This window comes from Aythya marila, assembly GCF_965140915.1.
Source record: "Aythya marila genome assembly, chromosome: 1".
NCBI classification, from domain to species: domain Eukaryota; kingdom Metazoa; phylum Chordata; class Aves; order Anseriformes; family Anatidae; genus Aythya; species Aythya marila.
The window spans coordinates 171424142-171452099 of NC_139042.1; the positions used below are offsets into that span (position 1 = coordinate 171424142).

Below are 27958 nucleotides of genomic sequence, written 5' to 3' on the forward strand. Positions count from 1 at the left end.
ATATAAATGCTTCAAGTAATTTTGTAAAATAACAGTAAATGACAAGGAGTATCAAACGGATACAGAAATCCACCAGTCATTCCAGTAACTTCTTACAATGCTCAAAACTTTCTTAGCCTGCAGCTGTCTGAAGAGAAGCTGAGAAAAAGAACAATGAAAAATGACATACTTTGTCTTCCTTCATTCTGCTGCACCGCCAAAAGCTCTAAGCAACAGCACTGGTGCTTGAGTAAACTTTTGAAAACACATTAAACATTTGTTGTTGTGTTTTTTTTTTGTTTTGTTTTATTTTGTTTTTAGTATCAGAATAAAATCTTTGTCCTCCACCAAAGTGACATGAGCTTGAATTTTTTTTTAATAAAAAGTAGTTGTACTTCTGCAGAAACTAATGGCTCAAGAAGTCTTTAGCTGCATGAAGGTGACTCTTGTTAAAGTCTATCTTATCTATTATACTGAAGCCCTGATGCACTTCCAGCTTAGCAGAAGCAGCCATTAACATATTCAGTTTTCCTTTTGGTTTGTTAACAGTTTCATACAACATTTAGTATTTCAGCCTGAAAAGTTTTATTTATTTGTTATTCTTAGAGAAAACTTCATGCATCCTAGTATGAATTGATGCACTGAAGGCCATGACCCAGAGAGGCTTCTGTCTACGAAAACACTTCCAAACAGCAAATGCTTACTTGACACCCTTTGTTTCTGTACAGTCTGGGCACAGTCATGATTTTTACACAGAACATGGTAGTACATCTTTTCTAAGATGGAACTTGCTTAGATTCCAGACTTGGGCGTAAGGGGGGAGAAGACAACACAATCCCACACAATGAAACAGCTGCATGTTTTTGTTTTTGTTTTTTTGTTTGTTTTGTTTTGTTTTAATTTAAGTCTGGAGAGAATGCTATACAAGAAAAATTCACAGTGCAAAGCCAGTCTTCGGGTAGTAACCCAAGAAGTATCTCAGTTTTGCACCTGTGTATTGCTAAGCATCCAGGGGAAGAAATACTAACCAAATGCCATCTGCTCACAAATGGTAATTCTTCTCAGAGCAGCTAAGTTCTAGCAACTACAAGCAGTATGTGATTAGACAGATATCTTGAGCAAGAAATCTTTCCAAGGTAGCTTTTGTACTATGCTGTGCAGTGGTGTTGCCACTCCACGCCCTTTATGACCTCGTCAACATCGTTATGTTTGCAGTTAACTGTGGGACCAAATGATTTTGGTATTTATTTTTCCTGAGAGAGCCACTAAAACATACATTAAGCATATCAGTAATGGAAACGGTCATCTTTCACTTCAAACAACTTACATATATACGTATATGTATGTATATACACATACATACATACATATATTCTGAACAATATACATGTATTCAGGTAAACACTTCGAACACCATGTTTTAGACCTGTGCTCAGATGAAACAATAACAAGAAGGAATTTCACAGCATTTTCTTTTGAGCCTACCTCCACTTTCTCTGTTAGCAGCTCTCTGCAGGGTGTCTAAGTGCTGGGACAGTTCAGGAAGTTTCATTCTTAGAAGATCTCGGAAAACAGCCATATCCACAGAGAGAGCACGGAGATTGTTGACAAAGTAACTGTCAGGAAGCACCTTATCAATTAGGTAAATCATGATCTGTAAGAAAATGAAATATTTTAAGTATCCACAGGTACTCCAGTTAACCATAAGCAATCAAGGCGCAAAGGCTAAGGCAGCCTCTTGAAGCTGGTCAGATTTTACAAACCACGAATGGCTGGCATCAATTTCACAGTAAGCCATGAGTAAATTGGAAGCATTACTTGAACCAAAGGCAACTTCTTGCACTTTTGATGCCAGAGGTGTTTATGAGATTCTCCAAATTGTTGGAAAGTTCCATTATCCCTTGTCTGGTTGTTAACTGCCACAACTAGAAGACTTATCTTCCAAATGATCTTTTTTCCTCCCCAAAATGCAAGGTACTGTTCTTTAAAAACATTCCTCCCACATTTTACTGTGACGTGTCACTGTGTGCTGCACTTCATCATGTCACTTCAAAAGGTGCTAAATTAAGCAGCATGAGACAGTTGAAGCAGACATCTGTTTCAAAATGTCTCAACTGCATGGGTAATAATGCTTTAACTGGGTACCACCAAATTTCTGAGAATGAACAAATGAAACAAATATACAGAAGGCAATTTAGTTCATCAGCCCAATAGAAGACACTGGCCTCATTTCAGGATCTTTGACAATCTCTATGCCTACTCTACAGATTTTATTAAGAGAGCCTGCGTGTGGTCACAATGTCTGCTTCAACCCTCCATTACTCACTTCTTCAAATTCCAAACAAGCATCTTTATCCTCCATTTCATACAGCATCTAACACTTGAGAGGTACTTGGTACCTCCATACACAGGAGAAAATCCTCCTTTCAATCCCTCTTTTAAGACGCCCACAGAAACGATGTCAGATACTGAACTTCTGAGGGTACTGCCTTACACAGTCTTACTTGTTCCTTGCTTTCTCCCAGCTGCCTGTGACCACATGCTGCCACTTATCCTCGTCTGCAAGATTTCTCAGACAATAATTTTTTTCTGTTCCATATTTTACAGAACACAGAGCAACTACAAATACCTGCACGTGCCTCCCCACCTCGGCACGATAAGCTTCTCAGCCATTGCTAAATCCCAAACCCCCTCAGAGCCCCTTTCTGTCTCATGCTTCCTTGCAAATCTTTCCTCTTTAGCTTGTCCCACAATTAAAAGTGACAAAAGCTTCCCCCCTCTCCAGGGCAGTCTGGTGCCATTCCGTTGCTTCCTTAGCACAAAAAGCCTGATGCAGCTCACGATTAAAGACAACCCAAAAATAACACAAGAGTTCCCAATAATCAATTTGGACTTCATAAAATCCTTGGGGAATCATATTTCCTATACTTATATTTTCCATCGTATGTCCTAGAAGCTTCTGGACAGTATAAAAATCACACAAAAATAATAGTTGAAAGCATTGAATACATTTTCAGCACAAACTACTCAGAGGAAAGCTTACTGACTGATAAAGCAAATATATTACATTATCTTCTTAATATTATAGGCAGCTCTGTAGAATGAAGCATCAACTAGCTGGACTCTATTACCAAAAGCTTTATATTTTAGAGCTCTGAGCAGACTTAAGTATTTGCCACATTCTTGTCAAAGGCAAAACGAATGGCTCAGTATTTCAGGAGTCTTTTACGTAAAAAAAAGTAATCTTTTACGATCTTGACCCTGACACATATGAGCAAGTTTACTCAAATTTGCATATGACCACAGTGAGCTGGATTTTCTTTTTTATGATCTATTACGATCTTCAAGAAGCCTCTTAATTAGAATAGAAAAGGTCTAAAAAATAAAACACTGTCATGGCTAACGTGGCCCTGACAGTAGCTTCAAATTTATTCATTTTCATTTTAAATATTTATTTTGTGCCTTCCTAGAATTTGCTTTAAAATACAGTCAATTTTTAACTGCTATGTATGGGGTTGGTAGCAGAAACTGGAGGCGTTAGCCACATACAGGGTTTGGAAACAGGTTTGGGATTAGGGGTTAAACTCTTCCCAAGTCAGTAGCAATGTTCTCTTTCATTTTGTTATGGCTAAACCCTCATTTGTTTGTTTGCAAGTTTTTTAACAAGGATAACATTCAAACTGTCCACCTTCAGCTCAGACAGGGTAACAAACAATTCACAGATACAAATCAGTTGTGCCCTCTGAGTTCTCCTCTTTTTGGCTGTCTACAGCATTTGCACATTCATTTATTCTGACATTCACTAAGCAAACACACTCTTCACCTCTGCAACAAAAGATTCTACTCACTTTCAAGGCATCTCCTTCATTGCCCTCCATTACTTCCAGAATGAGCGCAGCCAGTATGTTGAAACCTTGACAATAGCCAACAGATTTATTCCACCTGGCATAAGCCAGCAAAACTCGCTTTAATACCACTCGATCTTGCTCTGCCTCCTGGCCACAATAAGAACTGCAACCAGTCCGGTGAAGGTCCTTTAAAGAAGAAAAAAGGAGAAAAGCATAGACAGAAAAAGCGTGAATTTTCCTTCCCCCTTTAGTTCTCCTGCCTGTCCAAGTTCTCCTTCCACCTCCACCCTCCTGGTGCATACTCCTGAATTGATGCGAGTTTTTTAATCTGTAACCCTTTAGCTTATTGAAGAGGAATAGGTTGAGCAAGGCCTTACGTTAACAAGTTATCCAGAAGATGTTCATTTGAAGTTGTCACAAAAGATATTAGATATTAGAAGACATCTACATTTCAAATATGCAAAATATAGAAGTTGCATCATTCTTTTTAAAATCTCCCTTCACAGAATGGCGATTTCTCTCGATTTTAAAGACTGCCAATAAGTAAGACTTCAGAAGAATGCATTTTGTGTATCTTAAACAGAAGCCTAAGGGAAAAATACCACATTTTTCTATTTCTGAATCGCTTTCATTGCATGGGGCAACCATTACACCATGAGTTGGCTCAGCAGAATATCATGACCTGCTATTATTGCACAACATGGGGCAAAGGATTAGAGCAGATGCTTGTGTGAAACTGACATTGCCAGCAGCAATTTCAAGGTTTGAAGCTAGATACAAAATTTCTAGCAAGCATCTGTCAAGGACTTCCCCTTCAAGACCTCTGTTTCAGAATCTGTTAGAGTTTTTGACCAGGATGTGCTTGACATTATCATTAAATTTGTGAAGTGGTAATTTGTGCTAGGAAAGGAATACAGACAAGGAAATGAATTCAGACAGAATCAATTTTTTTAAATGACTAAATAAAACATGAAGAACTGTTTGTTTGTTTTAAATCAAACTATAAAAGAACTGCCAGGAAGCTAGATTTTCAAAACACAAAAACAAACAAAAACAGTGTCCTTGAGAATTTAATTTAAATGATTTGTGAAGGGCAAAGCATGCTACAGTTTTTCATGAGTAATATCTATAACCTTAAATTACCAAGTACAGACGACTATTGTAATAACCAGGAACATAAGGTACTTTGCTCCATGTACGGTAATTAAGGCGGCTACAGAACAGAAGCAATCTCTCCTAGGTAAATAGACTAACATCTAAGTCACCACAGAAACATACATCTATTATGCCTTTCCCCAAAACTACTCTCTGCTTTAAATATAGTGTCAACCAGCTGAGAAATATATAGAGATAAAGGTGGTTCACTACTGTAAAATAACTGAAAAGATGTTCAATTGCTTTATTATAAAACATAACACTGTTTAACCCCAGAAAATATTTGGTTTTATTTACAGAGATGAGGACAAAATCATGTAACTGTCTCCATTACTCCATTATTTCTTATATATATATAAATTGAGAAAAAAAAGGTTCAGTAATATCTTTTTTTTTTTTCTGTTACTGAGCCAAAAGGGAATTAAGGTGTAGCTTTTCCCAAAGCTATTACGGACAACAAAGTAAGTCCAAACTCTATCTTAAAAAATTCTTCACTTTTAATGAAAAGTTAAAGTAAAATACCAATAAGTTGACTACCTTTACTATCTGGATGCCCATTGAATCATCATCAGGATTACTTCTTTCATTGAAGGTGAAACGCATGGTTTTATCCCAGTCGATGGCTATACTGTGCAAGTACTGATCAGCTAGGGTCAGCCAAACCTGCAAAGTCAACAGAATGCATTATTTCTCAGATAAAATATGAGCAGTTTTTATGAACACCATGAGATGATCCTCACCAACTTCCGCCATAGATGATCTGCTGTTACACTTCAAATATGCAGAAGAGAACTATATTTAAAATAACTTTTGCATAATTAAAGTAATCCCTTGCTCCCTAAAGCAGAAAGGAAGGAAACAGCATTAAGCATCCAAATCTGTGAAGCACTTACAAAGGTGCACGTCCATTGTCAGAAACTGAATTCACAGGGACTCTCCACAACAGAAGCCCACCTACTGCAAGAGCCCTCCTGGTCAGATCAGCCCTTCTGACCTCGTAACCAGCAAGGAGCTTTATAAAAAGATAAAGCAGCTGCAGGCTTTCCTCAAACTCCACCAAGGATCCATCTCCTGCAAACACCACAAGGGAAATCTAATAGTGTTTCTCTCCTGCAGAGGGGGTCTCATCTGATCAACTTTGCAGGAAAGCAGCATTGAGCATGAAGAATATGGGGCCCATCTGAAATTACCAAATTACCAAAAAGTAATTACCAAAACGGATTTATGAATGTGTATTGAAGACTAAAGATGGACCTTTATTAGCCATCTGAAAAGTTCCTGAACCATAAATCCATGCGACAGAGCATACAGTGGCCAACAACTAACAATGAAGGATTTTTGTCTTCAGGAAACTGAAAGAAAGCATGAAAGCAAATGGGTCAAGTTTTATACCAGCTGTTAAGTCCCCCAAGTGAGAAAGCAGTTCAGACACTTCCCACAAATACAAACACTTAGATAATGGCATGGTGAAGGAATTTATAGGCAACTCACAGAATTGGAGTTTTTCTCCATTTAAACACGCCATCCCACTTTTGCAAAGCCACCCATGCAGAGGAACGATGCTGCTCTCTGCCTCCCAGCAGCATTTGGCGCTGCTCCCCAGTGCAAGAGGGACATGGACACACTGGAGAGAGTCTGGTGAAGGGCCACAACAGTGGGACTTGAGCATCCCTCCTGTGAGGAAAGGCTGAGAGAGCTGGAACTGTTCAGCCTAGAGAAGGAAAGGCTCAGGGGGAATCTCATGATTGTAGAGAAATACCTGAAGGAAAGGTGCAGAGAGGATGGAGGCAGGCTCTTTTCAGTGGTGCCCAGCAAAAGGACAAAAGGCACTGGGCACAAACTGGACCACAGGAGGTTACACCTGAACATCAGAAAGCCCTCCTTGCAGTTCAGGTGACTGTCCACGGGCACAGGTTGCCCAGAGAGGCTGCAAAGTCTCCATCTGTGGAGCTATCCAAAAGCCATCTGGACATGGTCCTGGACAACCTGCTCCAGGTAACCCTTCTTGAGGAGGTGGCTGGACCAGATGGCCTCCAGAGGGCCCTTCCTACTTCAGCATTTTGGTGATTTTTATCACCTCTGCCATTCATGCACCACAGAAAAGCTGAAACAGCAGTTCTAAGAGACTAATTGAAGAGGGAAAAAAGAATTTTTCAGGAAAGAAAAAGGCTACTAAATTGACATAATAATTAACTGGAGTTGTAGATCAAAAATAAAATGGTAGTGGTGTAAGAAAAGCAATGGCACTTACATCTTACCTTTCCTTCCCCATTTGGTAAAGAGGAACATTTCAGTTCGGAAATAAAACAAGAAGAAAACAGGGAAGAAAATTACCCGATACATCAAAAATATATGGAACCATGTATATTTTATAAAGCTTTAAAAATATTTGTTTCAGTAGAACTAAATTTTTAAAGCTGAGATCATGTGCCTCACTTAGTTGCTAAGAAAGATGAATGCATACAGAGGCTTTTTTTTTTTTTAGGCTAGGGAACTTCAAATGTTGCTAAAGAAAGCAGTAAGGCAAATTTAGCATAATCCCACCGGACCCTTCCCTACATCACTAACCATGTGCAATTTCCCAGTGATGGTGTACTCTGCTGTTCCACACCACTGCTGACTCTGAACTCTCCCATTTAGATGACCTGCCTTTACCCTGTCACATTTTTGTATCAACTTTCTTGCCAGCACCAGCATTTGGCAACTTCACCTCTCCTTTTAGCCGACCTTCAGCTGCTGGTGTGGCTTTGCCAGCACAGTTCTTTGGGACTGGCAGACTGAAGCCATACCGACTGAGATGGAATAATTTACCTAAGCCTCAATCAAAAGGAACCTTTAAATAGGTGTAAAGGCTGTGTTTACCTGTCTCAGCCTCTCCAGCTGCTAAATGAGGTTATCACTGAAGAACAGAAACTTGGAAAAATCCCAGCACAAGTTACAAATCAATAAATACTTGAAACGCAAATAAGATTGATGTTATTCATCTCCCTTTCATGGGAAATCACAGGTGGTAAGTTCTGCATCGTGTACAGGTCTACCTACCTTTCTGCGCCATTCTTTTGGTATGCCTGTCGGCAGCCTGGCCACTGCTTTGAGTGCATCGTGCCACTAAGCAAAAACATCCAAAAGGGTAAAAGTCCACCGTTAGCTTAATGCAAAACCGTGGCAACATCTGTAACACTGAGAACATGCACATTCATTTCTGTATGCATTTCGAAGTTTAACTGCTTAATCCACTTACAGGGAAAATACAGATTAATTGCTTAATGATAGCATTAAGAAATTAAGCACTAAGAAAACAGTAATATTCTAGAATACAAAGATGTAGGAGATAACCAAGAAAACAATTAAAACCTATTGTGTTTTCCAAATACTAATGGAACAGCTCTTCATGCAATAGCAAATAATATGCTGACATGATGACAGATGCATTTTTGAATTAGGGCAAGCATCTCAACTGAAGAAAGCCCAGTCAGTCATAAGCACGGAGAAAAATGAATCAAATTACCTGCTGAAAACCATTTTGACCTAAAGATGGCTCAAGAGTGAATTTCAATTTCGTATCAACCCCTAGAAACAAAAAGGAAAAATAATCGTGATCATTATTTTCATTTAGTTCAGAAGGAGAAAAAAATCTAGTTGAAATAAGAACATGAGACTTCAACTAGATATGTCTGACTAGTTATATTTTCACCTGTTTCTGTTAATCCTTGTTTTCACAGTGGATTCTAGGCATGTTTTAAAAGGTACACGGACAAAGCATTTTTAAAATGCAGTTGTGCCTTCTTCAAATTAATGCTGTCGTTCAGCAAAATTCACTTAACTAAAAAAAAATAATCTGGTATTTCACTGTTCTGAAAATTGTATTAGGACACGCCAAATTACCATATGAAATGATATAGAAAAAGATATACAAAAGACATACTGCAAACTACCACTGAAGAAAGATATACCAAGAGGTGCTTTCCATCTGTGTCAACTTCTGGACACTAAAACACTTGACATTAATTTCTAACGTTGGGGTGTTAAAAGTATTGTATTGCTCGGGATGTCAAATCTTTAACCTACAACTTTTTTTTTTTTTTTTTTTTTGGCTGTAAGAGCAGATTATGTTAGTTTTTATATAGAAAATTAGCGGATATGGTTTAAAATACATGAATACGAGGATCTCAAGGCCTGCACTGGATCCTGACTAGGGCATCTGGTACGCTGTAGCACAAAGAACAGCAGCACTTGTCAGGCTGCTTCACAGCACCCATTTTGCCTCCACAACCCTCCGGTCCTTCAGCTGCCGCTGTCCAGAGCTCCGGTTCTGAACAGCACAAAACGCTGCTCCCCCAGCTTCTGGCATAAAGAAAAAAGCCTTTCTGTACTGTCCCTCCATAACTCAGTATCATGTATTGCTCCATATTTATGTCGTGCATAACTGATGGTCTTCCTAGAACATCAACCCTAACCATTTTTGCATATATATTTCAATAGTCATATTAAAAAACAAACAAAAGCCCCACACAACAATACCTGAATCCTGCAAGATTTAAGTATATAAAATCCACACCAATCAACCCACCAGTAATACCCAGTACTTTGGAGCCTATGAGTCTGTGAAAACCCAAACTGTTCTGGAACATTAAACGCCTTTCAGGCTATAATTTAAAAAGTAGCAATATGTAGAAACCCCAATGCCTGATAAATACAAAGCTGAAGCTGTCTCCTTCAAGGCTGCTTTTGTTTTGGCATGGGAAAGGAAAAAGAAAGAAAATTCACACAAAAATAAGTATTGTTTTGAATTTTATGAGTTCTAGTATTGCATCACTGAGACTTTGGGATGGGTGCTGTCATTGCCCTGCTTCAGATTTAAAAGACATGCTTGTCAGATTTAGAAAAATAAAAGCTTCAAACCACAATAGAAACATCTTGAAAAATATTCAAGTGTTAACAGTAATTCCTGGAAGTAACTGCTGATTAGTATTCTACCCCATAAATCCATGGCACTCAGCAGGGACTCCTGATACATAAATCTTTCCATAATAATTCAGAACAGCGTAACAATGCCGGTAACCTACTAAGAAGCAATCATATCACGCTTGCTGTAAATGTGAAAGAGCCACTCTTGCTCCCACGCAATTCAGTGGTAAGTCCTGGAAATCTCCAGTACATACAAACCGGTGTCAGGACCAGGAACTCCTCCTGTTCAGGTAACAGTTATCTAACACTGCCTGGTGGCGAAGGAGCAAGAGCCTTCCACATCAATCACATATTCGTTTCCAACTCAACAGCCAAATATTAATCTCTTCACAGTTTTCTAAGACATCTAAAGATCTCAGCATCAACTTCTCTCTTTGTCTTGCCAACTTTTTAAGAAAGATGCAAGCAGAGACAGCCCGATCTGCAAAAGGTCAGGCCTGCATGGTCAGAGACACCCTCACGGTGAGGTGGACACATCTATCATTTACATTAACATCATGGGAAGGGAGCTCACACGGCGCACCAGATAAGCTTTCCCTTGATTAAATCAGACTGAGATGAATTTCCATCCATATAAGTTTATCAAATCATTGCTGACAATTAAGATGGATGTGAAAATTACTAGAAATAAGGCTAACATCACATGGTAACACTAGCCTGCCTGGCTAGGTCTCTCTGCCATATGATGAGAGACCTCTTGGTCAGGCCATGCACTGTAACCACCGAACTCCACACAGCCAGGGAGTCCGTGGCCACTTATTTGTTCCCAGTTGCTAGTCAAAACTATTCCCAAAATCAAACCCCACTGCCTGTTACTGGTTTCTGACACAAGAGACATCTCTCCATGTGCAATTTCTGCACTCTTCACTGGATTTGTCCCTGGACTTCAGAGCTTCCCCAAGGAAATGAATGGCTATCCCTATTCCAAGCTCTCCTGGCTTCCCAAACCTGGATTCCCCAACACCTTCTCCTTCCTTCAGCACCCCACACCTACCCAATCCCGCCACAGACCCTCTGCACCCATTTTCACTGGATTTTGCCATTTTTGTCCACCCTCCATCTGTCCCAAATTCCTCTCCACTACATAAGCACGCACTCTTCGCAGAGAAGACTCCTGACCCCTTGGGGCTTTGCGGGAACTTTTCTTTCCAGCCCCTCCACATGGCAGAAACGTACCATACACGCAGCAATAGATCCTACTCTTGTGGGCTGTAAGCACTGTCAGTACCACTCAGCCCTTTTCCACCAAGCCAGCCAGTCCGCGGTGTCATCTGACATATTACACATCACCTCCAGGTCATACACTTTCAATTCATGCTTCATACCTAAAAAAATTATTAACCTGTGTAGGCAGGAACGTGTTGGGAACACGAATGAATTAACTAGCTCCACAAACACAAGCACACACAAAGGTACAGTTGTTTGGCAACGATCTAATTTCTGAAGGGTAGGAGGATGGCAAAATATGGCCTGTTCAATGCCCTTGCAGCCAGGTCACCAGAAACAACTGCAGAAGTGCTATGTGGAAAGAAATTAAAAAAAAACAAAAAAAACAACAGACACACACAAAACACAACAAAACCCAGGCCCGTTAGCTTTCCCATGAAAAACGCACCATGAAGCCTGACAACAAAGGGCTAAAAGAAGGAACATCACAGCCCTAGGACTCCCAAACCCTAACAGACATCCATTGCATGACCAAAACGGGGCACAGGACCACATAATAAGCCACCAGAGCAGAGAAATCCAGCCAAGCACCTGGATGAAGAATCAAGTCCCTGATCCTCAGCTGTGATAAACAAAAGGACGGTGCTGAAGTCTCGGATATTTTTTTTCTGAAATACTAAAACAGAAAAATCATAGGGAGATGATCTGTTCTGATGCACGTATACGAGCCAGAGTTTCAAACTTACAAAGCACATTGCTGCAGGTTATCGGTACTTAAAAGCAGCTGTTGAAACATCTCCCATGGAAAACCAATAAATATTTTATTGAAAACAAAAAAGGAAAAGGGCCTAGAGCGGCTTCCTGTGCAGCGGGAGTCCAAACCTGGGGACAAAAATGGCAACATGAACTACTACCTTATTGTTGCTTGTTTTAGAACCAAAAATACTCCTAGTCTCACCCTGTATTTTTTTTCTAAATATACATTTTCACCTGCAAAACCAGAAATAGCAGCCAAAGCTGCCGCTGGAGCTCACTGGGATATATCAAAGCACATCCAAAACCTGCAGTCCACAAAAACTTCTCACTGCAAACATACGCTGACACAGACACTAAGAAAACCCGAAGAAAAATTCATTAAGCTAGCATTTTTAAGGGCTCATTAGGCTCCCTCTCCCAGCGCTGTGAAAGCACATATCCCCAGTGATGTCATCCCAGTAACTCACACTGAACAATGTGGAAACCCCAGCCCAGCGGGATTTCCTAGCTTTAGGGCTTTGGCATTCGTGGTTGTGCCTCTTATCGCCTCTCCCGGTCTTCACAGGAGAATATGAGAATATCGATACCCAGATATCATTACCTGGAATACTGGAAGGCTACTACAGGGGTCTGTGAGAATCAGAAGTCAGGAAATCCCTTCAGTAACAGCAGTGCTATGAACCTACACCAGAAAAAGCCTCAGACCGTATTAATAACAGCATCCCAAGCCAATCTCAAGCACAGGAGCAGCCAGCACAACGCAATTCCAAAAGCCATCTTGGACACGAGTGCTAGCACGAGGGGAAAAGGAACCGTATATAGCTCCGTGCACTGCTCCAGGTTTGTTTCGGAGACCTCCGCCTCACGTATTTTCCGTACGCCTAGGATTAGGCGAGACCTGACAACGCGTTAGCTGCGAGCGGCAGCTCTGACATTACCAACCCGGATTTCCACTGACAACCAAAGGATCCAACGCTGCGACACCCAGCAAGGCTCCCCCGAGCCGAAAAGCCTCCCTTTTGAGCCCAAAACCCATCCATCTCCCTGCCACTACCGCAGCCACCAGCCGGCCGGCACCTGCCCCTCACAGCCCGTCAGCCCCGCACGGCAGACAAAGGAGGGGGCTCCGCCATGAGGCGGGGACCAGCCCAGCGGCTCCGCAGCGGGCCGAGGAGCTGCCGGGGGGCTGCGGGAGGGCAGAGGCGGCCGCTGCGGGACGCGGAGCGGGGCCGGGCGGTCCCTGAGGCCGCTCCGCCCGCTGCCCGCCGCCCTCAGCCAGCGGCGCCCCGCGGGCGGCCATTTGCCGCCTCCCCGCTCCGCGCCGCGCCTACCCGGGGCGCCCATCGCCGAGCCGAGCCGAGCCGGGCAGGGCAGGGCAGGGCAGGGCATGGCCAAGCGGCTTTACGGGGATTACGGGGATTAATGCCTCGGTACCTGGCTCCAAGGTGCAGAGCAGGCGCGGCGCCGTGCGGGAGATGCAGCTGCGCTTCTTGAGGACGTTGCTGAGGATGGTGCCCACGCCGCCGCCCGAGCTCTGCCGCTTGAGGCATCGCCCGCCCCGCCGCAGCGAGCCCGGCAGCCGGTCCTGCCGCATGGCCGCCCCCCGCCCCGCTCACCGCTCCCTCGGCCCCTCAGCGGGGGGCTGCGGCCATGGCCAGGGCACCGAGCCCCCGGCAGGGCTGGGCGGCGGCGGCCGTGTGCTGAGGGGAGAGAGGGAGGGCGAGGAGAGGAGAAAATGAGGGAAAAAAAAAAAAAGGGAGTTGCTCCCGCCCACAACCCTAGCATCACTGCGTGAAAACCGGCAGCCTCTCCTCCTCCTCCTCCTCCTCCAGCAGCACCTGGGCTGCGGGAACAAAGGGCGGCGGGGGGCCCTGCGGCCCGGGGGGCGAGCAGCCGGAGAGGTGCTCGACCTAACAGCACCCCGAAAGGGCTCCAAAAGAAACCATCGAGGAAAATGTTTGGCATACTGACGGCCCTGAGGGGCTAAACCACTCGGGGCTGCTGCAGAAGGCGAGCAGGATTCATCACCTCACGCTGGCCAGCGAGCTGCCACGAGTCCGAGCCCACCCTGCGCCACAGCCCCTCGCTCCTTTATCACATTTATAAACCTGACAGGTGTTCATGACACGGGCAGGAGAAAGCTGGCAACAGATAAGCAGCAAAGCCAATTATATAAAACACACACACACACAAGTTATATCTATATTTAGAATCTGTTAATTTTTCATAGAAGTGTGATTTTGATCATGCCTCTAAATATCTAAATATTTGGTTCCGCAGGAAAGCCACCGCGCTGGAGCTGCTAGCTTGCACTCCGGGTGGATAATGAAGCCTGTGTGTCGGCGGTTCTTTTTTTAACAAAGGTGACACTTCCCTGCTGATGTAGATGATGTAAATCACTTTGTTGCAGTGCCAGCTGGAGATGATGGTTTAGTGGTTAAAGCATCAAATCTGAAATAAATTAATCTCCCTTGGTGGACAGATTGTACCAACGGGACTGGGACAGAAATATTTAACTACAGAAATAACCATGTCATCTAATATTTTTCTCCTCTTCCTTGGGCACCGTACACAAACAGCTCCACATCAGTCTTTGGTCATTTCAAGACTGGGTAACTCAACACTACACACTGCTGGCCAAAGCCTCAGCAGCCATGGCCAAATTTTCGGGACTTGCCCAAAGAGGCACTCCTGTTATCCAGATGGTGACTTGGTCATCCCACCAAACCAACACAGCCGTATCCTTCCTTCAATTGTTAAACAAATCAGCTCTAAGAAAGACATCCATATTTAGCTGATGAGGATAACCAGCTGCTTTGGTACAACCAAAGTATTCACCATCCTCATCACTGCTGTTTCTCCTGCTTGTCATCCTGTCAGTCTTTGAAAACCAGAAACAAACAGGACAATCGCTCCGTGACTCAGGACGTGGATACTTGCAAGGACCAGCACACCATTAAGGACAATTGCCCACGTGCCAGCCAATTAATGCAACGTTTCTTGTAAGAAAAATGCAAAAATGCACTTTAGTGCACAAAATGAATAAGCCAAGACATACTAATGGGTTTGATGACTCACTGGATCATTAGCACAAATGGATTTTGGAGACACGGATAAGTCTCCCATTATATATACATATGCATATCTTAAGAGCAAGAACCTAGCTTCTAGAAAAATGGATCGCATCAGTTTTTAACCACCCATCAGCCAAAATCTATAACTTGCCAGTGGCAAGGCAGGCGTTGGCCCACTCCTTGGACTTGCATGCATCTAAGCATGACACTGCATGTCAGCAGCTTGTATAAATTTGCCATATTTACCACTAATTTGTGAACAGTCTTCAACAACAAGGAAATTTCAAAGCGCGGGTGCTGCAGCTCACAGACGAATCACCAGTTTCAAGCTGAGGAAAAAGCAACAATTTGAACCCAAAGATGTCACCAGCCATCATGCATCTAGTTTGATCCACCGAGCCAGAGAATGCTGGCCACATTCACAAGTCCTTATCTATAATTACTGGCAAGACAGATGGCAAATTATTAGAAAATACATTAAAAAAAAAAAAAAAAAAAAAGAGAGAGAGAGAGAGAAGAGTTTTGGGCAACCCAGATACTTAACCTCCAGATATTTTATAATTATCAGCCTGAGACTTTGCTTTTCTCCCCTGCAGTTCATTTCTTCCCTCCCACACAACACAGTCACTTTCTGAAAAACTTTTCCTCTTCATTTGGTATCTCTCTGCAGCCTTATCACCACCTGCTAACTGTGCCTTTTTAGGGCCTGAGCATACTTTATAAGAAATCCTCGATGACAAGTATAACTCGCATAGCTGTCACAATCTGCCTCCTGGTGATTGGTCCTGTGATCTCCACCAGGTTTCGACACAGAAAAAACAACTCCATTTACCCTACACCTCCCCATTCACCAGCCCACTTCTCTTCTATCTGCACTGCAACAACAAGGTTGAAGATGTGCAGCAGGAAAGGAAGGCTAAGCATCAGCAGATGGGGTGGTGACAGGAACAACAGCAGAAATGGGGCTGCAGAGCAACCTTGTGATTAAAGAAAAGGACACAGCTTTGTGCAACCACTCATCTCCCAGCCTGTAGCTCTGCTTGGGGTTATTGCGCCCCAGGTGCAGGACCCGGCACTTGGCCTTGTTGAACTTCATGCAGTTGGCCTCAGCCCATCGGTGCAGCCTATCCAGATCCTCCTGCGGAACCTTCCTACCCTCGAGCAGATCGACACACGCACCTAACTTGGTGTCATCTGCAAACTTACTGAGGGTGCACTCAATGCCCTCGTCCAGATCATCGATGCAGATATTAAAGAGGACCGGCCCCAGCACCGAGCCCTGGGGAATGCCACTAGTGACCGGCCTCCAACTGGATTTGACTCCATTCACCACGACTCTTTGGGCCCGGCTACCCAGCTAGTTTTTAACCCACTTATTAGACATCACAGAAAAAAGAGCCAGTATTTGCTTACCACGATATTCACTGCAAATGTAAACTACATCATGGGCAGGAAATAACATCTGTGATTCCAAGAAATGGAAAAGAAGGACTTAAATGATGAGTCTCAGGAAGCATGCAGCAGAACCGAGAAACTAATCCAATTCTAGTCCAGTCCTACCTCTTCCTTTAGACTGCACACACCATTCTTACTCATTTTTCCCTTCAACAACAGCCAACACAGTAAATAAGTTTTTGGCAGTTAAGTATGCCTGAGAAGTATGCCAAACTTTTCCATCATTAGTGAAAAGACCTGAAACATCACCTATCTGTAACGAAGGCACTTGCAAACCAGTTGTGAAAGCACTTCCTAGGAACTTCTAGCACACCAGGATGACCAGTTTCCCATTTAGGGAGGCACCACATTCACAGGCAGTGAATCAGTGCAGGTAAGGTCAGCTGCAAACCCCTCAATTCATATCTTGTTCTCCAAGTGGCACAAGCGATGCTTATGCAATAGGATCATGTGGGTGAGAAGCTCTCAAAAGCATCACAGATTGCTAAAAAAGAAAAAGTACCAAAAGTACTGACATGCCTGTAACCCCCTTGAACCTGCCTTTACCCATCTCCATTTATAAAGATGTAGCTATTTTCATGAACAGGGGATGTGCAGGAAAACATCTGAACAGTCCCAGGACTCCCTAAGGCCAGCAACAACAGAACTGCGTGCTCGTGTCTCCCCAGATCCATGCACAACCCAGTGAAGCACCAAGACCCTACTTCCCTGAGCCCTTCAGGAAACCACACAGCAGTAAGGTTTTCTTGAGCTTGTCCCTACAACACAATCACACTGAAAGCTATGAATATGTTAACACTCAAATGCTATATGCCACAAATTATTAACTCTCCTCGCTATGTAACCATCTCTCACAATCACATTTAAAAGCGCGTATTCTGCAGCATCTGCAGCTTCTAGGCCAAACTGTTTGAGGGTGGAAGAATTAAATTTGCTGACAAGGCAGCAGCACTGAGCACAAAAGTGACAGCAACCAGTGCCAACGGGCCAGGTACAAAGAGCAGCCTATTTCGTTCCAGGACATGACGGCTCCCAGAGCATAACAGGAGAGAATTAAAAGATTTCCTGAGAAGCAGCAACCAACTCACGCTCTGTAAACAGCACATGCCACAAATCAAGGACACCTCAAATATTTTCAGAAGAAAAAAATAATGCTACAAGCTAGATGTGATTTGGAAGCCTTTACCTTAACACAATGCACTGTAAGGACAAGGCAAAGATTTTTTAGCTCAGAACCATCCACGTAGGAAACAAGAAGGGTTTTAAATATACTATTACTTGATAACAGGACAGGAGTAAGTTAATTCCCCTTATTATGCCACTAACAGAGGGCAACAAGCTTGCACAACTAAATAACCCTGATATTCTATTGAAGCTGTTTCTGTTCACTACAGTGCCCATAAATTCTAATTCTGGGCTGCAGCATTCTTGTAGTAGCTGCTGTACAAGCACAGCAAAAGAGACTGCCTGCTATAAAAGGAAGAAATAAGACAGAAGAAAACATATCAGCATATGGAGGAGCACATGGAAACAGTGAGATTGTATTGGTAAGCACGATGGAAGCTGTCCTAATATAGGAGCTGCTATTGCATTTCTGTAGGCTTCATGGCAAAAAGGAGTACCAAGGGACATACCTGAAGGAGGACAGAGGCATAGCATGAGGTCAGTAAGAGGGCTGAGGGATTAGGTTTTAATGAACTTCAACACGGAGAAACACCCACAAGTGAATACCAGCACAGGGAGAAATTACGAAGGTACTTGTTTTAAAATGCTAAGTGTGGGATGGAGCTACAAGGCAGGAGATAACCCTGAACACCAAACAGGAAATGACAAATATGTGGTAACGGAGAAGAGTAGGTTGTGAGGAGCTTTGTATGCTAACGCAAGGGAAGCAAGATACTGGCAAGGTCTCTGAAGACCATAAGGGAAGTGTAGGCACCTCGCACACATTTAAACACCTATGTACGAATACTCAAATGTGGATGGGTTAATCTCAAACTGAAGTTTACTGTTACAGTTAATTCTTTGTACAGCATCTATGTTGTCTCCTAAAAGGACACAACTATAGCCAGCAGCAAAAAGAGCTTGGAGAAGTGTTGTGTGTCCCAAATGCTTCTAACCAGATCTTAATCAGAAAAAAAGCGACAGGTAAATCAGTGGAAGGTTTTTCTCATGTTGTGAAATTATAGGGTGCTGGCATTGAACAACAGCATCCAGGTTTCCTTTTCTTTTTATTTATTTATTTTTCTAATTAGGTTCTACTGTATAAATTAATTTTAAAGTCCTCCTTGCCATTTCAGGAGCAAAGGGATCAGTGTTGCCCTGATGAAGGAAATACAGAAATACGGTGAGGGGGGTGGAAGACGTGGAGTGAACATCAATTTATTTCACTCATTTACGCACTGATTAGAGCAGTAAAGGGGATCACGTGCAGTTACATTAGGCAGATATTTGCATCTGGTGAGCAAGGTAAGAGACATGTCATGAAGGCATTGCTATAGCGACCATGTATTTAAGCAAGCAGTAAACTGCATAAATTCTAGTGTTAACAGGTGGAACAGAAGTCAAAGCAATGCTTCTGTGATCAATAAAATATATACAGAGGAGCATGTTTTAAATAAAACACACATTAATTGAAGTGAGATCTTAAATAGCAAATACCTTTTTTTTTTTGTCAGAGGAATTACCTGTCTCCACTGAAATACAGAATTAAATATATTATTTTTGTAAAGGACACGGTAAGAAAAATCACTGAAGAGGCCTACATAAAAATATTATGTGTAAGAATTAAGAAATGTTCCCTTACCTTGCTTAATGATGGAAAGTAAATGCACGTCTTGGCCAACATTCACACACTAGAACCCTGCTTAGATGCTACACGGTCATTTTAAAAACCAAATCACTGTATCAGCAGTAAAGACTAATGCAACATATGAAAAAAAGAGTAACAAGAACTACACTTTTGACAGCTATTGCTTGTAGTCATGTTTAAGATAATATTTGTGGAAGAAGAAAGGTCACTTGATTGCAGACTCCCAGCTCTCATACAGAGCTGCTCTTCCCTTATTAGAATTTAATTTGCTTAGCATCTAGCATAGAAATTGAATGTTACAGTGCGGATTGCCAGCTTGTTTGGTTTGAACTGCTATTTTAGAAACAGCAAGGCTTTAATGCCCCTAACATAACTAATGAAAACTAAAATACTGTGTTCCCCAAGGCAAGATTTATCCACAGACAGAACACTTATAAATGGTTTTGACTGAAAAGTAACCATCAGTTTGAAAAATCAGCTAACCAAAAAATGCCTTCGCTTCGGGCTGGGAAGCACTATGGGGTGAGACCATGTTTTAAACAAGTTTTTATATATCTTTTACTACTTAGTTGCAGTAATGCTTAGGACTTCCATCAAAGACCAGGTTCAAGAGGTACAAGGCTTTCTATAGACATGTACCAAGAAGACATCATCCCTGCACTGCCCAAGGATAGAGTCCTGCTTCAAGCACAGATCCTCCCTTTCCCAGTTCACATGGCCTCCAAGGACAGAGCTTCATTGCAGAGGAATGGAAACAAAACCCTTTCTGGTGTTGTGGAGGAAAATGGTGTTCACTCTAACAGAAGTTAATGGAGCTTTTAGGACCACAAATCTTGATCAGTTGCTATGGAAGCCCTCCACCAGCACTCTAGATCTTTGATCCCATATACATCAGCCTCTGTTTGTAGATGCCACTAGCTCTCTAGGAATTACCGCAAATGTTATTTAAGTCTTCAGATTAGGATTCCCATAAAAAACAAACAAACAAACAAACAAACAAACAAAAAACACCACTGATTACATCCCCATTCCAACTTCCTTTAGCCTCACTGAAAAACTGTTTTTCCTTCAGGATCTAAGGCCCAATAACATCTGTTGACAAAGACAACTGGATGAGATGCAACCCAAGAACCACAAACTGTTCATACTTTGGATTTGGACAATACATACTGTATGGATGACAGGAAGAACATAATGATTGGTACAAGTTGCTGTAATTTTTAGGGAGGTACATCACTTTATAAAAAGATTTCACTGCTACTAAAACAGAACAAGAGGTTTCCAAATTTTACTAAGAAAGACATAAATAATATGCTTGTGTCACTTTTCTCTTACAAAAGTGTTTTAGTAAGATGATGTAACATGGACTTCACTTCCTTGGCAAATCTCAAGTGTTTCTGAGGAGCATCCACTGCTCAGCAAGTCAAACTCAGGTTATTTTTAACTTCAAGTAGCAAAACACTGTAAAATCTGAGGAGATTTCCAGAGCTGTTTCAGCACAGAATTATATGCAGGAGTATCGATCCAAATAGACTAAATTCACAGCTCGCTTTTCTAGTATCTTGTGCTTAAATGTCAAACTTATTTCGGAAGGCTGCAGAAATGTAGCTGCTAGCTGATGCTCCATAAATCGGTCTATTCCTAGGACTAATTATCCCAAGCAGCTGCTATCCTCCATTTGATCTTCAGTATCCAGGAAATCTCTTCGTCAAAGCCTCACTCAACCAAAGAATGTTCTATATGTCATACTCAGAGATAAAATGCATCTATATTACTTAAAGGCCACATACTGTGTAGGGCATTTTCACCAAAGCTCCATTTCTCCATTTACCCTCCTGCAAGCTTACAAAGATTTAAAACAAAAAAGAAAAAAAAAATAATATGGTATTTAATTAGGAAAACGAACAGTAAAGTTAATTGTACTGAAGTATAATATCTAGAAAAAAAAAAAAGAAGGTAGTGCTAAGCTAGACAAATGTGAAAGACTATGCATACAATCTAATTGCACACTTTATTCTCTTCGGCTATTTCCACATCCAAAAGCTTGTAAGAGAAAGATTAAAGATTTTAACAATTGTATTATGGTTACAGAGCTCATACAGCCAACCATCCTATGAGCTTATACACACAAACAAACCCTTACATCTTGAATGTTCAACATTTCCAGTAAGCGCCATGGGTTTTTAGTACCTGCAGGTGTCAGAGCAGGATTTATCATTGGTTCAGAAGCATCTAAATGCTTTGGGAAACACGAAGGCTGGAAATCTCCATCATGTGTACTCATCACGCATCACTACTCCTCCACGTATGGCCTTTGGCAGCACTGGCTGTACAGCCACTTTCCTCTCATATCCTCATTTAAAGCAATGAAATCCTAGATTACATCCTGGATATCCTGGACACTGAAGTCCCCCAGTAAAGCCCAGGACTACTTTTAATTCTGGTTTTGCTCACGTCGCAGAGCTGCAGCCCGAGCCCTTTGCTTGGCCAGGCTGCACACTCTGCTCCTCCCTTCCCTGCCTGACGCTCCCTGCCCTGGGCAGACTCACTGGGCTGGAACAGGACGAGCTCAGTTTCATGCTGCTCCTGAACCTGTGCAGAAAATCAGCATGCCAACTCACTTCACTACAATAATCCCAGCATGACTTCAGTCAAAGCTTGGCTTTTCCAGTTCTTCAGGGAAATAGAAGGCTAACTGAACTTCACTGTGGATCAGGTTTCCATCCTGATGACTACACATGTGAAGAGGCAACTGTTGTCTGAGAGGTGTTTCTGAGGTCACGACTGACTGACAAGGGACTGCAGATAGGGAACAGGCTGTTCTGATTTTTCTGCTGTTATTATCATCAAACAACAGCATCCTTCCTTCAGGAGACTAAAGCATCTCCTCAGTTCAAACTGATTCAATACCACCTCTCAAAGTTACTGCAGGACTAGAGAAATAAGATGTCACTTATTTAAGAACCACTTTGCTCAGGGAAATTAGTAAATAACAACCACTAGAGCATTACTTGAAAAGGAATCCAAAAAAGAAACCCACATGCAATAATCTATCAGATTAATCCACATTTCTAATACTCAGCAAGCATTTTATGTAACAAGTACTATCCAATACATCAACTTTTCATGGCACAGCTGTTGTGAAAAACGTAGTTCAGTGCATTCAAAATTCTACCTGCATCACAAAATTAATCCCACGAGGTCTGCTATCGCTTTGTAGCAGAAACAGGACCACCGTTACACAGAAGAATATGGAAAAGGCAGCAGTCAGTCAACGCAAGTTGTACGCGTATACAAAACAAGCACAATCTCGGGTGTAGCACCAACTCAACTATTTCTCTGTTGTCACAGCTGCTGGCACACTGACAAAGAATATTCAAAACACGCTATAACAAGCACTGTACAGATTACAGGATCGCTACCAAGTTCCTGTCACACAGTTACATACTAGGAAGCCTGCATTTTCAATTGCATACTAGGCCTAGGTTCAGCAGCAAGTTTATTGATCGCAGAAAGATTTGCTGAATTCACCATTCAGATCCTTGATACGTAATTAAGTATTTATTTTGGTAATTTATTTAATACTGTAGCCATATTCAGCTGTTAATACCCCATGAGGTGTCTGCACAATACACAAGTGTTGTAGAACTGTTTCACTGAGGACACTGCAGTTCAATAAGCAGCGGCAGAGGCTTTCACCACCTGAGGTGGCGACCATTACAAGATGGCAGCGCCCCTTCCACCTCAGCGTCAGAGACCAACGACTGACCACGCCTGTTTGATATCGCTTACAAATTCAGCCCCGCTCCACCCTCACCCCAGATGTCTGCCATTTCCAAGGCAAGGATTCAAAGCGTGGGGAGAAGGCAGCACGCAGGTGTATGGTTCTCAAGTTCACAGGACCCACAGTCTGTGGAGAAGTGGGACAGCACGGCTGGTTGACCAGGGGCTCCTAGGGCTCACCACACTCCTTTGGGTGAAGGCTTGGTGTCTCCCAAACCATGCCTGACACAATATACCACCAATCAGCTGGTCCACAGCTCCTTTATTACATGTGGTAATGTATTTGAGGCTCATCAGGCAGAAGAGAAGAGGAAGCTGAAGGCTATCTCCTCTCAGAGGCCTGAGTTCCCCTGCCCATTTTGCTCGGCACCCACCATGCTCTGAACCCTTGCTGTCTCCCTTCCCCAAGAAAATCCCACTCCTTGAGAGACAGCAGCTCTCACCGAGCTGGAAAATGATCAGCAGCAGTGAGCCAGGAGGCAGTACGTCCCCCAAGGAGGTAGCAATCTTAGTCAGCAGCCTCCAGTGTCCCCAGGAAGCTACCTACCATCAGCATCCATCTTCAACCCTGAATGCAGCCGATTTCCCAATAAAAGTAGCAATGGAATGACACCTACAACAAAAGTGGCAGTCAGGTATATGTGCATATATAGTAGGGAATATCTGACACAGAAAAATAAGGATCCACATAATCCCCAAAGAGACAGAAAGAAAACATATGCCTTAATTATGAGTGTTAGCTCTGCAGCTCCCTAAATCAGCTTGGCAACCCCAGTGTTGAGCTGCCAGGGAGTGAACTGCAGAGATGGATGGCTGCATATTCCCAGGAAAACTTTAATGGAAAACTCTATCATAAAACACCAGCTTGTGGAAAGCAAAGTCCTTCACAACGAAGTACTATATATGTGACCAAAAAAAAAAAAAAAATTAAATGCCAAAAGCATTATTCAATTTTGACTCTTTTTAGGATTAAACATTCAATGTCTTAAAAATGGCTCATTATATAACATGAAATGAGAAAGGGCGAGGAGTGTCAAAATCTGAACAAAGCATTTTAGCTCAAAATGTAAGCTTTCAGAATTCTGCTTCATAAGCAATTGAATGTTGTGAGTAGGTGTTTTTATTTCATGCTGGAACAAGATATTTTTGTTGCTGTACTCTAAAATCAGAATTTCCCTCCAAGTGAGGATTCCAGGTTCTGCACTTCTCTAAGCACTAGTTTTTGCCGTCTTTTCAATTTGATATTCTGCAAGTGCACAGTCAACAGAAACCTTTCAGATGGGCTATGACCAAATTAGACAGCAAATCCAGCCTCTCAATTTCAGAGGAGAAAAAAGAAAAGATTACTTCCTTTTTTACTTTAGAAAAGGAGAGAATTCCTACTTCATTTCAGGAGTCAAACTGAAATTAGCTCTGAAGTGGCCTTCTGAGTGATATCAAGTCTGTACAATCAAACCATTTGCTAAGTTTGTAAGTAAACTGACCAGACAGTTTCTCAATCTAGAATTTATATTACAGATTTAGTTTTACAGTGGAGAATATCAGCAAGAGAAGATGGCAGTCAGCTGAACTGTTTTGAATTAGGTAGCCAAGGGCTTCTCTGGCCTCACACCAGCCAGCTTCCTGGGGCTAGAGTAAGTCATCGTGAATTACTATCTGGAGACAATGAAGTGGGCTGGTCTGAATTCTCCATGGTGCTTACCAATACTACAGGTTGCCAAATGACCCAAGATGTCAGCATTCGGTACCTACCCCAATTACACATAGAATCCGTACTCTGTGTGCACATCCCACCAACCAGTTACAAGATCCTATTCTCATCAAAATGAAGCAACCATGGAATTCACTACCTAAACAGTCCCCAGGATTATTCAGATACCGATTGTCAGCCTTAAAGACAGAACTGGCACTTTTTGTGTGAATAGCTTCCATAACTGCATAAAATACTAGAACAGCAAACTTTGAATAGTGTTTAAAAAAAAAAAATTATTATTATTGTCCTTTCAACAATCAACATCTTGTTCACTGTTCCACACTGCTGGTATTGTGTATGAGAACACTCACTCTTCTGTCCCAAAGACTCACTAGCAAATACCAAGAATACACAGTCTGATGTTCATTCGCAAATACTAATCATGGCACACGACTATTTATTGAAACACTTCTCTGTGACCTGTTGCACAATGATGAACGATGCAAGTAACCCTCAGACCAGGCTCCTGTTGCACTGGATTAGGCTTTCAGATTCCTCAGGATCTTGGCTGGCTATAGCTGAATAAAATAGGATAATGAAGTGTCATTTAGTTTTGTAGAAGCATATTCACCACTACAGTTGGCTCTAAGGGTTCTCACAGCTACCTTCCACAATGAGCCAAGCTCCAGCATCCTTAGAAACAGGTTCTCTTCTTTCCTCTCCTACTAATTCACTCCCTAAAAACCAGCAAAGGACATAGAATAGATTATCAAATCCTTGCTAATCAACCCCTCAGCCCACCTCCACATCCTGAGTCATAAACACCAGAGAAAGTCTTTGCTCTGTGTAGCATAGGTAACAGTCTGTTGACAATAGCAACAATTAAAAATCAATAGTAGTATTCCATTTATTCGTCATAGCAAATATGCATTGCTACAAGTGGACAACCAACTGTAAAGGTAATTCAGCATACCTCTGGCCTCTGGCAACCATTTAAAAAGGAACTGAAAATCATCATCACATTTTCAGACTCATGATTCTGTTTCTTTCCATTTCCCCTTCCCCACCCCAGAGTCTTCCCAAGGGCAAAAGATCAAGTAGAATAAATTAAGAACAATTCATTAGGGAAAAAAAAAAAAAAAAAAAAGGAAGCAGCCACAGGCACTATTTCTTAGATATGCATTTCAAGAAGTCACAGCATCAATTTCAAGTATCAAATTCATTAACAGCCATGAAGGATAGGCTAGTCATATAAACAAGTACACAAAACCAGATGAGATAATAGGAAAGCTACTGAACTGAAGCATACAGCCAACTGAGTCATTTGAGGATGACTCACATGAAATCAGACTCCATGAGAAGCAAACCTCCTATTTTAACTGCAAAGCAGGCATGTATTTGATAAATCAATTAAATAGATATTGCTATAAGAAAAAAAGTTATAAAAGCAAATCCATCTGGCTTCAAAAATCAGAGCTATTTAAAATTAGACAATTAAAATTGGAAATCTGAAGAAGAGCTGGAGATGAACACAGCAAGTACACAACAGTTTCTCTTTTAATTGCAAATGGAAATCGCACTGACAATATTTTTAATACAAAGAATCCTCTTCCCTACTAAACATTTCAGACATGAAAGTGACAAACATGAATTGCAAATACAAGTTTGAAATTTGTCCACGTTTATAATGGAGAGTCAGTGGGTTTTGTCTGTCTGTTTTTTGGAGCAAAACTTCCACAGTAGCAGCACCTGCTGAATAGCTCAGATTTTCATAGAGAAAGAAGAGAGCAATTGGCATGTTCCAGCTTAAATGACATTTATACAACTGCAAGAGCACCCTAAGCTATTGGGCTGTGAGAAGTATAAAGAATGGTAAGGCACATTGACCTGCATGAATTATTACACCAGCACACAAGCATATACCCCAGGTTTAAAGAAAAAAAAAAAAAAAGGAAAGAAAATACATCTGATCCAGAGTTACAGTCAAATCAACATTAGCTGTGTTAACAGCACACAGTATGTTTCATTAAAGCTGTTCTCACACTTTATCAAGCTTTCACCCTGTGAACTAGAATTTGTGAAAGTCAGCCTCGGTCTTACAGCAACTGAGTGAAGAAGGGGGACTGAGAAAACAGGTGAACAGATAATTAGTGCATACAGGCAAAAAGACAAGGAAGAACATATGAAAAAGACTGAGGAACAACATGAAGAAAACTCAACACTGCAGAGCTGACAAGATGTAGGAAGGGGGGGGGAATAAATAAAAAACAAAACAGGGCTGAGAAGTCTGACATTTAAAGACAAAGATCAAATGAGAAAAGCTAATAATGAATTAGGAAGGGAAGAAAAATGTGGGAGATGAGACAGGACACACAGATGATGCAAGACAGAAGCTAAAGAGACAAACTCTGGAGGGAGGGAAAGAAGAGAGAAAGCAGAAGTTCAATATGCTTAATCAAGTTGAAGTTTAATCAAGTACTTTTGCATATCTAGATTACACTTATCCAGAGACACCAGATGAAGATGATCTTGCTCATTCATCTTCTAACCACCTCACACTACTACAACCTCAGATAGGGCTTTCACAGTTTCCCCCAAGGGAACTCCATAACCCGTGAGGAGGATTGATGCTAAATGACAGTAACACGTTCTCAGCAGTCAAAGAAACAGGCAAGCAGTCCACAGCCTGGTCATCTCCCAGGGAACTCTGTCCATCCCCTGGGAACTCACAGGGTACCTCTTTGTGGCCAGGTAATAGCAGTTTGTGCTGACTTTCTATCTAGGTGAGATGCAAAGAGATTAAAAGTATTGCTAAGAAGTATATATATATAAACCCCAAATTTTCTACAGAATTTCTACAGACCCCAAAACATTCAGCTTGTATGATCAGGAGCTTCTGGAATAACCTCAGCAGCCATGTGGGAATTAATGATCTCGGTTCTAATTAATAACCATCTGTCACCATTTTTTCCAACCACTTCACACGTGAAACCTAACACTTTCCTTAGGAATAACATTTATTTGCTAGGTTGCACCTGACTTCAAACCTTTTCATCCAGTTATTGCCTGAATATGTTTGCAAAGCACTTTCCTTCATGTTTAAGGAAAGTGCATGAAAGCCACCAACCTATGATAAGCAGAGATAAACCTCAATCACCACACAAAGTAAAACATACTGTCTCCCTCTGCTGGCCCTGCATTAAATTAAACCAGGAGGAGAAAAAGGAAACAAAATCCAAACAATTTCTATGAAAGCTTCTACTATTAC

The 27958-nt window shown here is 41.9% G+C and overlaps 1 protein-coding gene across 4 annotated transcripts in view; it reads right to left on the reverse strand.

The window, feature by feature from the left end:
* TBC1D30 (TBC1 domain family member 30) overlaps nucleotides 1–27958 on the reverse strand; it is a gene marked incomplete at its 5' end in the record, with an annotated part of 48998 nt that overhangs the window by 15370 nt on the left and 5670 nt on the right. For 2 of the 4 annotated variants that reach the window (XM_082775146.1, XM_082775144.1), the window contains 5 exons: nucleotides 1465–1633; nucleotides 3828–4013; nucleotides 5520–5645; nucleotides 8025–8162; nucleotides 8491–8552. In XM_082775146.1, the coding sequence (XP_082631272.1) occupies nucleotides 1465–1633; nucleotides 3828–4013; nucleotides 5520–5585 (421 nt within the window). The remainder of the gene's footprint in view (nucleotides 1–1464; nucleotides 1634–3827; nucleotides 4014–5519; nucleotides 5646–8024; nucleotides 8163–8490; nucleotides 8553–27958) is intronic. The other 2 variants (XM_082775143.1, XM_082775145.1) reach the window with 2 other exon arrangements.